A 12,500-nucleotide genomic window follows, 5' to 3' on the forward strand; every position below is an offset into this window, starting at 1 on the left:
TAGTGTCTAATGTAACGTTAGCAGAAATGCTGCGTCGTTGGCACAAATTATCTGCATGCTTCCACCATTCTCTGGATCCGACAGGTGCCTTTGCGAGTGTTCTTCTGTTCTTACTAATCAATTCGCTTATTTTCCTGTTAATCTCAGCCAGCCGATCTTTATTGCTTGGAGCTATTCTTGACTTTACCCTCATTAACGATTTTACTAAGGGTGTCAACCACACCGGATCACATGATGACATGAGCACTGACCGCAACGGCATACATTCGTCCATGTAGTGTTTAATTTTTGCTTCCAAATTATTCACTGCCTCCTCGACATCATTTGAGTTTAAGACACTGTCCCAATTCCCACTAACTAGTTTTAGGTACAATCCCTCCTTACCGTGTTTTCTACAATCCCTAATGCAAACGTTTTGTCTGATCGGCTTTAATTTCGTTCCTGCTGGTAAAATGACCGCTGTGTGATCTGTTTTTATAGACACAAAGTATGGAATGCTCTTTGCAAATAAATCCGGCCGGTTTGTGAAGACCTTGTCTAAATACGCGTCGCCTCTTGTTGGAAAATCTACAAGAGCATCCCATCCTGTCATTACAATAAGCTCATTAGTGTCAAGCCGATTAACATCGCCTCCGGCAACAATAGTCAAACCAGGATGTTGATCTAGTGCATTGTCCATTAAGTGGGTTAAGTATTGCAAAAAATCCGCCGGTTGGTATGTGGGTCTAGGCGGGTGATAAATACCACACGTTAACAGCAAATGTCCCGAGGGTAATTTAAAAATCACATATAGCAGCTCGTAAAGCTTTGATCTGTAAACATTGATGATATTTAAGTTACTCCTCGCGTAGATAGCAATCCCACCCTTGCTTCTTTTATCCAGTCCCGACCAGTTTCTATCCCGTCTGAAAATAGAATAGCCAGGAATGTTGATGATAGCAACCGGCATTTCTGGTTTTAAATGCATCTCCGAAACAATGCAGACATCAATGTCTTTATTATTGAAATCGGCTTCCAGCGCCACTGCCGCATCGAACTCTGTTCTTGGTTTTGGCCAGACTGCATATATTTGTAAATACAAACTTTGGTACTGCGGTACTTCTACTTTGAAGATCAATGATCCACTCTGGTGACATACAAACACCTAACTTCTTCAGAAGTCACCGATCCTTGTGCTTTACAGCACTGTGGAAGAGAATTGTAGAAATGCGATATGCAGCAGCAGACATTTTGGGATTTCTGCACTTGATAAAGTTGCTCATGGTGGCGGTGAGACACATGTTTGTGCACTCCGCACATATCTTAGTGATTTACTAAATCCTTCATTCGCCCTACGACTAGATGATGGTACCGACTGCTGTTCACCTTTGGTTGTTTCCAGAGAGCTAAATTCTTTCCCGCCCCCCCCACAAGCTTTCGATGAGAAAGAAAGTTGCTGACAAATGCCATCTTACACTCGAGCGGTTTTCTTCTGCCAATTCGCTTCGCGTTATCACGCTTAGTGGAGATATTTTACTCACATGTCTGCTATTACAGTGCGCCGATATCTCCGTAAATCCTGGTCCAGATTTGAAATTGACCTGTACTCGATGTTAAAGACTCTCAGGAGAAACCAAGGCCGAGGATTATGTCGTTTATGCAAATCGCACTATCACTTGAAATGCATGGATGTTGACTTCGAGAAAACAAAGCTGCGCTGTCTGTGTAGCCTTGGTTCTGTTTCTGAAATAACTAGCAATGTGGAATTTACCTCACCGAAAGCTGAGTTGCATCCTGATGTGCTGGATGTTCTGAAAACTCGAGGATTGAAAACAGCTCATTTAAATGTTAGGAGTCTGCTCAAGAAAATTGATGAATTGAGGCTATTGCTGAGGAGATGTCGAAATATCGGAATTTTGACTCTTAATGAAACTTGGCTTAATGATCAGCTGCCATCTGATGAGGTTGCGATCCCCGGTTTCAATTTGTTTAGGCATGATCGCTCCTTGGGTCGTAAAGGTGGTGGCGTTGCAATCTATATCTCCGACAAAATACCGGCTGTGCGAAGATGCGATTTAGAAGATATGGCACTGGAGAACCTTTGGCTGAAGCTAATGTTTCCAAAGACCAAATGTTGTTTGCAATTCGTTGTGAAAGCTAAAAGTGAACAAAGCTACTGGATTAGATAACATTCCTGCACGCTTGCTGACGGACAGAGCCCCGGTTATTTCGGAGTGCTTGACTCACATAATTAACCTTTCCTTTTCATCTGGAGTGGTGCTGGACGACTGGAAGACTTCAAGAGTTGTTCCGTTATTCAAGTCTGGTAACAGAGAAGAAATGGATAACTATCGTCCCATTACTATTCTCCCAGTAATTTCCAAAATCGCCGAGAAAGTCGTATATCGTCAATTGTTTAGTTATTTAAACGCTAACAATCTCTTGCCGTCCTGTCAATCTGGCTTCCGGAAGAATTTCTCCACTGAAACAGCTGTCACCTTTTTTGTGGATGAAATCCGTAGAAATATGGATAATGGTCTTCTCACTGGGACGGTCTTCATTGACCTGAAGAAGGCCTTCGACATGATAGACCACCATATCCTTCCAAACAAGCTACAGAGAAATGACATATGTAACAGGACTCTTCTTTGGTTTTCTAGCTATTTGATAGGTCGTTCCCAATGCCTAGCTCTCTCCTCGCCCCTGGATACAGCTTCTGTCGTCCCTCAGGGGTCAATTTTGGGGCCCCTGCTCTTTATATTGTACATAAACGACATGCCCTCCTGCATCTGCTTCTCGCAAGTTCTGCTTTATGCAGACCATACAGTGCTGTTTTTTACCGCTAAAACCACTATTGAGTTAGAAGCAAGCCTTAACAATGATATCAACTGTATTTCTTCGTGGATGCAAGAAAATTAGCTTTTCTGAATATGAGCAAGACTGAATATGTAATTTATGGCTCACACCAACGGCTTAAGTGGGAGGATAGTATAAGCTTATCCTGCAATGGATCTTCTTTGACAAAATCTGAGTCTTTCAAATACCTTGGCGTTGTGATTGATCAGCACTTGAGTATTAACAACTATATTGACCACGTGGTCAATAAGGTGTCGAGGAAATTGGGTGTTTTTAGGCGTTTGAGAATTTCTATTCCCATGGCTCCTGCTGGACGCCTTTAGAAGACAATGATTTTACCTATTTTTGATTACTGTGACGTGGCCTGGCACGGCTGTGGTAAAGTTAACTCTGATGTACTCGAGAGTTTACAGCATAGAGATGCAAAGTTAATATTTCTAAATTCTGGTCTCTATACTAAAGAGCTGAATGCTACTTTGGGTCTAGTACCCTTGATTAATAGACGAAAACTTCATATTGTCTTGTTAGCTAGAAAATGCCTTGATGGTTCAGTACCGCCTTATCTGAATAATTATTTTAATTTAAATACTTCTGTACACACATTTATGACTAGATGCTGTAATGACATTCATATTCCAAAAGTCAACCTTGAGGTCGCCAAGAGATCTTTTTATTTTACAGGCGCAATGGAATTTAACGATCTTCCTCACCATATTAAATCAAAGGAATCCTTTCTTGAACTCTCAAGGGACACACAGGACTTTTTCCTCAATTAGATGATTTCATGTAGATGTCCATCTCAATTTTATTGATATCGGCCAATATTTTAATTTAAATACTTCTGTACACACATTTATGACTAGACGCTGTAATGACATTCATATCCCAAAAGTCAACCTTGAGGTCGCCGAGAGATCTTTTTATTTTACAGGCGCAATGGAATTTAACGGTCTTCCTCACCATATGAAATCAAAGGAATCCTTTTTTGAATTCTCAAGGGACCCACAGGACTTTTTCCTCAATTAGATGATTTCGTGTAGATGTCCATTTCAATTTTATTGATATCGGCCACGTAACAGTTTTCTTAGAGTTTTTTACCTTTTAGACTTTTTGTATTTTTACTTAAGTATTTTAATAACAGGACTTCCCTTTGATACCAGTGCTTATTACACCAAAGGAGTTATCCTGTATAAATGATAATAATAATAATAATATTATTATTATTATTATTATTATTATTATTATTAATAAAGCGATAGAATTAATTGCCTTGCCATTTTCCACTGAGTACTCCTGAACATTGCACGCACCTTTCAAACAGGGCACCAAATCTCTACTTCATGTGCAAGAATTCTGTTGGAGAAAGCGGCCACATCTTCTGGGCTTGACTTCCTTACCATGGAATCAGTAGTATCTCCACAGTACTCTCTGGACTCTTTGGCTACTGCCTTTCACAAAGATTCCACAAGTTCTTGGCACAAGTGGGAATGCTTCATAGCCATGTTCGCAATAGTGCTCTAGTTTTTTCGACAGGCATTTAGAATGATCGACTTCGTTTGGTCTGATTTACTATCAATACTTTAAGTTGAGTGGTCTGTTTACCACACAAATTTTCTACAATCAACTCTGCATAGAAGTGGCGAGGTGTGATTATTTCCTGGTTGACATCTGAGGGTATGTTTTTTTTGTTCATTGCATTTGAAGGAGTGCATTCTGCGAAATTCAATGATTTCTTAGTGGCAGAACAGCCCTAGTAAAAATTATTTTTTGCTTGAGGACTTCTGTCTGGCGAAGACACAGACGACAGAAGACGTTTACTCCTTACTTGTGGATCTTGATGGGACGAACAGAGTGGAACTTCAACCTTTCTCAGCTGGAGCAAATAAACCAGAAAAGTTCAAGTTTCCTACCACAAGACTGACAAACTCGACTCAATAGAATACTAGCCTCCTCAATGTTCAGGCAAATTTCTGAACAAAGCTCTGCTAATGTCTTGCTGTCACGCTTTGTGCGACCTGAAGGTTTAAATATATTTGCAGTGGAAATGTATTTGGTAGATTTGTGAAAGTTATATCGAATTTTATCTTCACATTGACACCACACAACCTACAAAAGTCTTTAACGTTTTTCTCTTGGCTTTTTCTTCCTTTAACTGGCTTTATAGGCCTATCTCCCTTCGATGTAAATCCTCCGTTATTCGTTATGCATTATAACATAGTGCAAGATGATCGCCTTCACACTTATATTTCACACGAAACTAGTCGGTTCTAAATGGTTGGTTTAATTGTGATCAGTAACGTCAATGATTTGATAAAAGTGGGTGGCATTCAAAAAACCCAAGTTCTCTGGCAGGTGCTTTCTCGCGGCAAAGCCGCTCACGTTTAGCAGCTCCGCCTTTTCGCACGCCTGAAATACTGACAGCTACACAGGATACCATCCATGTTATGGTTAATTGACACCTGTCAAAACAAGGCATCTGCTGACCAGTATCACATGACCATATCGCACACTCAAGTTTAAAGCTCATGGAGGTCCTTTTTTTGTTAAGTTGACTGCTGACCAGGTACTGGTTTTCAATTGGATCGCAGGCTCGAGCAAGGTAAACTTATTGTAAGCATAAATAACAAAAGCGCTCTGCTTTTAGGCTTGGCTATATCACTATATTAATGCTATGTTCAGAATGAATCATCTGCAGGATTGTTCAGCCTTTACAGTGATAGTAAGACAAAGTGAAGTTGAATGTGTTGTTCAGTGACTTTTTGTAAATCAAGAACTTAATTCCCAACAAGATCTCTGACCAGACAAGGCAACCTGTCAGTGCCTACATGTACACACCGTCATTATATTACATGTATGCAGCACACCATAGTAGTTTGAGTAAACAAAACAAAGTATGTAGAAAAATACAGTCACTTTTTGCCAGACCCGTATTGATGTTAGTACATTCTTTGAGTTTGTATTCTCACTAGGAACAGCCCTCAGCTGATCCGTTGGAGTGTGCTTTAGACATACCTTTGCTCTAATTAAGACACAGTCAAGTGTACAACATACATTTACCAATAAGTGACTATTCCTAAACACATACCCATAATAGTTAGCTTAGTAGGCTGTACTTTAAGGTTCCTGGGGTCAATGGGTTAATAATTTATAATTATTAATCTCTTTTCTGAAGACAGAGAATTAGTAAAGGATTTTAAGAAGAACAGAGAGTAAACGAAGATAACTTCACAATTCAGCTATTGGTTTTAGAAAATCACAATATATATTCCATTATGATGTTTTGTGACTAGGTATGCAAAGCAAGAAGGCCTTGTCCAGAAAACTACGGCTGTTGGCATGGCAATTCTTTTGTTTTTCCAGTTAAAGCTAGTATGTACACAAATCATCTATTCCTTTTAGTTATTGTGAAAAATTACTTTGAATATTATTAAATTTCTAGAATCAATCATTTATGATCAAGAAGGGTGTTACTGGCTTTCAGTTAAGTATTTGAATGCACAAAACTACATGTAATTTAAGGATTCTTTTAATCTTCAGGCACGTTGCCTCGAAAATGGACAGGGAATTGTTCAACAACAGGCACATTTTCAGTTCCTTTTTTTACACCAAGCTCTCTCAGAGAGTACAGCTGGGAGATATCTGTGTTACCATGGCAAGTGTGTACTATATCCTTATGCTTCTTATGCATGTCTTGTTAACGATGTTTAAAAAGGAGCAACAGTGTTTCGTGTTTGGGCTGAAGCCATCATGATCTCCGTGCATTGGAATAAACTGGAGTACAACTAAATAGGCAAAATAACTACCCATAATAGAACCTCTCTTACGCAAACAGTATCTCCACATGCTGAAAGATCAATATTACCTGGAACTTTCAAACGTAAAATAAAGCTGTCGACTGACTGTTGGCCGACTGTCGGTGGAGGGGAGCTGTTCTTCAGAATTACATTGCACTGGTCAAGAATGTTGATAATGAAACGAAAGGACTTGCAGCTTATTTTTCCGTCACTTTGGTTATTGATACCTCGACTTTTACCCTTTTGCAGTTCTGAAGACCGGAATGCAAGTGGATCAAAATTTACAAGAAATGTAGATATTTTCCAAAAGAAGTTTATCTTCATACCTGTCTGCAGAAGGTATGGTGTTTTATGTCCTACTTCACTCTGGGTGTAAGAAAGGTCAGCATTTGTGTCAGTAATACTTTGGCATGATGGAAACCAGAAGAATTTCAAGTTGAGTGTAGCAGTGGCTCCCTTTCCAGTACTTTTTATGTTCCCAAGAAACATTCAGGTGGTGCTTGATTTGGGTAGTCTCAGGGTTCGTGCTGGAGTTTGTATATAAAATTCAAGAGGTTTTCAAGAACCAGAAATTGAGTTTCCAAGAGTGTTTGTAAGGCGATTTCTATACCATAAATCGTGTATCAGTGTTTTCTTTGCTGAAAAAGTCTACATTGATATTCTTTACCACATCCTACAAGTTAAGTGCACACACAGGCATTTTAATATTTCCATTAATCTTTCCCCAATAGTCAATTTGCTCAATTTTTTAGATGTCTTGTCTTCAACATAGCATGACCTTCATTTTCTTCAACTTTCACCTAAGCAAAAATTAAAGGGTTTTTTTTTTTCAAGGGCTTTTTAAGCGCACTTGAAGTCCACAATTTAATTTCAGGGCTTTTCAAGCACTTCAAGGAGTATCACATTATGACTCAAATGATACTGATGATCATAATAATTACTGCAATATTCGTTATTGTTCTCTTTAAAAAGTGCCACCTTTTCTTTTAGTGGACAACGGTTTATGGCTCTAATCCACCGTCCTTTTTTGTAAAATTGGACAAGAACTTTAGTTTTTATAATTTTTCACAGTAGATCCTCGGATTTAGTTTCTGAAACGAAATAAAAACCAATTGCAGTCGTTTTTATATTTTTCTGTCACAACGCCCCGCAATAGGGGCAAGCGAACAACAGGCTATCATCATAAAACCTATTTTCGTGACCCTCGCACTTTAAAATAAGTTTCCTTTTTAAGTAGCAAAACCCGACCAGTGCCACAGATTTTGCTGACAAAACTTCGTCTCAACCAGACCATCTTTGCCAGGGATTTCATGTAACAATACAACATGAAATATCAACGTCAAACAATACTCGTTTTAACGGACTCCCTTTCTTTTTTACTCCATCCCACACTTCTTTGAAGATCTACGGGCCAGTTTAAACGGTGTGATTTTGATGCATGCGGCACATTTGTCACAGGTGTCTTTTGGTTAAACCAGTTTCATTTGTTTAAAACCTTATACTGGATGAGTGTAAGGTACTTGAAACATCTCAATACTGTGATTTTATTGCTGTTGTAAAGAAGCTTACAAAACTAGAGATTATGTCATTAAATTGAGTGAGAATGTCATCTGATCAAGGTCTCACTATAGCTCAGTCAAAACAAAACCTGTTTACGTTAGGTTTATGAGGTGTTATGTACTACAGAGGTCAGATGGATATTAGATATCTGCACCACTCGTCTGCACTTCTCACATATGTCCTGTTTCTCATCTGCAGATTACAGTCGTACCAAGGTGGTAGACAGAACTGGTAAATGTCTACAACCAAATTAGAATGGCTATATAACAATCTATTTTCCCTGATTCAAGTAAATTAAACCAACCCAGACAGCAGCAACTATACTGACCTACACCTAACAAGAAAAAATGTACCACTACTGCTACGGAAAGCAGTGACATACAATTGACATCACCATGAACAGTGCAGATCACCAAAGAGGATGCTCTTGAACCGGCACTTGACCAGCCTGTTGGAACTGAGCTGTTGCCACCATCAAACATGCTTACGACGGAAACAGGTAAAGAGGACTGTCAGTACTTAGCCACAGATATAATCAGGGTTATTGGTCTACAGAACCAAGTGATATCTGCGGAAACAAAATTTCATCTTATTAACAACTGTCAACCTCAGGCTGACTTCAATTTCCCATCCAGGCAACAGGGGCGTAGGGTCCATAAACGCATGTACACACATGCGTACAGCTGAAATCTGGAAAAAAAAGTTTTTTTATAATTCCCTTATAGCATTTGTCAAAGTTACCATAAAATACGCCTGATTTTAAAATTACGAATTATACTGGCGCATGTTTGTTTTTCCAGTACCTTTTAATTAATCCATAAACGATGTTTTTATCACCGCTTTACCCCATTTTTTGTCATAGGTTACCAAAAACTCTAGAGATGGGTAAAATAAACAACTAACCTCTGCATTTTCCGTCACATTTATTTATAAAAACGTTCCACGGAAATACTTGGAAATGGCATTTCCAAGACCCAAAATTTCAAAGAATTCTGCGGTGCGTACACCTTTCAAATCTCACGCTACTCCCCTGGGCAATACAAGGACAGTACCGAGATGGGAGGCGCAAGACAATGGTACTGTTCCAGGGACTGGTTTACAATGTATGATACCTTGTACTACTCTAAGTCGACAGATAAAGCTTTTTGTTTGTGTTGTGTTCTGTTCCCTATGCCAGATCATCAGGGGCAAAGGGCAAAAGAAGTAATCTCCACTCCCTACTGCAATTGGAAAGATGCGGACTGATTTTGCCAAACACATCAATCGTCAGTACCACTGTGATTCCAAAACAAAGATGGAGGACTTCATGAAGATGATGAGCGATCCATTGTTGATAATTCAAAACAGACTTTCACTAAAAGTGGAGAAGCAGATGGCGAGGAACAGGAGCTTCCTAACTGCCATAATCAAATGCAATGAGCAATGCAATGGACATCAAGGCATAGGGCTGAGAGGCAACAGGGACGATGCCAAATCAGAAGCTCTAAGGGCCTTACTTAAACTATGTGTCGATGTTGGTGACAAAGAACTAAGTGAACACCTGGAATGTGACCGCAATGCCACATACATCTGTAAAACCTCTCAAAATGAGTAACCATATTGTGCAGGCACTGATCAACCTGGGACTAGATCCCACAATGTGCAGAGCTCAGACATACCATGGGGTTGATAACATGGTGGGATGCCAGCATGGGTGTGCAAAGCGTTTTCAAGAAGTGTCTCCATGAGCACTGTATTTTCACTGTGCAAGCCACGAACTAAATTTGGCACTATCGCTTGCATCAAAGGTCGCTGAGAAATACCACAAGGTGTGCACGCTAAAATCGGTTGGGATCTTCTTTAAGTATTCACCAAAGCGACAGCAAGAGCTCGAACAATGCATTGTGAGTGTTATTGAGAGAGAAGAAAATACCAGTGAAGGTGAATGTGAAACTGGCAGTGATACAGTTACCACAGATGAAGAGAGCGGCTCAGAAGAACATGATTATGGAGATACCAAGGAAGAAAGAAATGAAGTAGAAGATGTAGAGCCGGAAGAATCAGACAGTCCTAAAGGTAGCCAAAAAAAAAATCAAGCTGCTTTGTGAGACACGATGTGTGGAGCGTCACAATGTATTTCAAGACTTTGAAGACCCTTATGAAGCTCTTCTGCTATGCATCGAAACTGTTGCTCAAGACAAAAGCAGAAAGAATTGGGCTGGAAAGTCGATGACGGAGGCACAGGGACTGTTACATCAAATCAAGAACCCTGTGTTAATTTCTGCCTTCTACACTGACAAGCAACTTTTTGGATTCACCGTAGGACTCAGCCGTGCGTTACAGGGTTCGACACTGGATGTTATTGAGGCATACAAGCATGTTAACGTTGTGAAGGACAGCTGAAAGGTACCCGCAAGAATGCTAAAACAGCATTTGCAAGTTCTGTGTATGAAAAGATCAAGAAGATGGCTAAGAAAGCAAACGTCAAGGTAAGCATTCCTTGAACTTGTGGTAGGCAGACATTAAGAAACAACACCAATGCCAGGACACCAGTCGCCCACTTTTGACGAGCAATATTTCTCTCCTTCCTTGACAACCTGTTGCAGCAAATAATTACCCGCTTTAATTAATGGACTATCAGAAGAGGCATTGCTTGGACTGCTACTGATACCTGCCAACTTAAGGCAGCTTAACGACTCTTCTCAAGAGAAACTTATTCAGCATTATTCCTTTGATCTGCCGTCCCCAAGCAGTGTGTCACAGGAACTGGAGGTGTGGAAGTGCTTCTGGTTTGTTATGCTGCGTTAATAGTATACCTGACTCTGCAATCTGGAAAGTCTGAAGTAATGATTATCCTATGTGATCAGTTTGTGGGCCCACTGCTGCCTATGACGCACGGGGGTACACAAATTGACTACACAATGAAAACAAATTAGTGGGTGTGGTCATTGACAACAAACTGTAGTCAGTATCATGTGCTAAAGAAAATGCGATATCTGTCACCCAAATTACTAGAGGCACTTTATTTTAGAACAGTAATTCCACAAATAACATATTACATATCTGTCTGGGGCAACTATTCTGTGGCTAAGCTATATGAAATTGAGAACTTACATATTAAAGTAGGTAGATTTATCCACAGAGTTCCTCAGAATATTTCACTTATGTCCAGGTTTGCACGCAAAAGCAAAAATTGCGAATTTTGCGAAAAATCGCAAAAATCGCAAGACACCGAAAAGCTAGAGAAGACAAGTCCCTCAAAAGTGTTGCAAAAAGAAAAGAAAGCAAACACAAGGCCACGACAAGAGTCGCGGCTTGTCTGTAGGTCACAACCGCGAAAAAGCACGACAGTTTGATATATTACATCTTGGAATCCAGTGCCAGCAATCAAATGCTGACCGTAAGAATTCTTGAATTTCACTGCATGTCAACCAAAATATTAAAAACTACTGAACCTTGAATCAATAGTTTCTCAAAGCTTCTAAGCAGTGTAGCAATCATTAGTAACTGAAAGCAATGAACTTTAAAAATAACTGGAATAAAAATTCACGGTTTACTGAAAGTGTGGTGTGTGGTGTGAATAAATAAAACAATTTGCTCTTTGCATGTAGTAAAACGCGAGAACTTCCAGACACTAAAAGAACAAACCATAAAGCACGAATAGACCAAATTACGTATCCTTAACGAAATTGCAATGGCTTTATTCACAGAAAGTGAATTCAAAGCGCACAAAGAGACCCAAGTGTCTTCCCTTATCCAAAACTCGAAAGAAATGAACATGCATCCAATGTAATACGTGGGCATAAAACACTACCTAATTTGAATAATGATCGAATAGTGACAGTAATGCCACAGCATCCGACCACTTGTCCATCAAACAAAACATAGCGCAGTATCAACTTTACGTGTTCGAAAACGAAGAGATCATAGCTAGGGTTAGAAAGTTTTTTAAAGATGGCTCTGGGTCCTCTTAAGGAAGGAAAGAAAGTCAATGTTGCCACCAGTTTTCTGAGGAAGCTGTGCTTTCAACTGTAAACAAATGCCTGGAATTGTCATATGGAGAACTCGAACTTGTTGTGCTGGCAAATATTCAAGGGCTAGATTTCAGAATACCCGGCCCATAAATTATCTAGCTCGAAAAACTGCTCCCGCAGTGCCGCATTCGAGTTGCAATGCTGCTTCCGTCCCGCAGTCGCAAAAATGAATAACAACACCGTTTCTTAATCGAGTGCATCCAATGCCTTGTTTGTTACAAAGACAACAACAACAAAACAAAATACATGACTTGTACCCTTTCTTTAATTTTGTGTATCATATGATAGCAAACACTTT

General features: G+C 39.7%; 1 protein-coding gene across 1 annotated transcript in view; it reads right to left on the reverse strand.

Annotated features, from left to right (window-relative positions):
- Window positions 1-679, reverse strand: part of LOC137989127 (uncharacterized) — a 2,031-nt gene extending 1,352 nt beyond the window's left edge. Inside the window, exon 1 of the mRNA XM_068835000.1 lies at window positions 1-679. This exon is cut by the window's left edge and continues 1,352 nt beyond it. Within this exon, the coding sequence (XP_068691101.1) occupies window positions 1-679 (679 nt within the window).
- Between the last annotated feature and the right edge of the window lie 11,821 nt (window positions 680-12,500).

Source organism: Montipora foliosa, unplaced genomic scaffold (genome assembly GCF_036669935.1).
Source record: "Montipora foliosa isolate CH-2021 unplaced genomic scaffold, ASM3666993v2 scaffold_441, whole genome shotgun sequence".
NCBI classification, from domain to species: Eukaryota; Metazoa; Cnidaria; class Anthozoa; order Scleractinia; family Acroporidae; genus Montipora; species Montipora foliosa.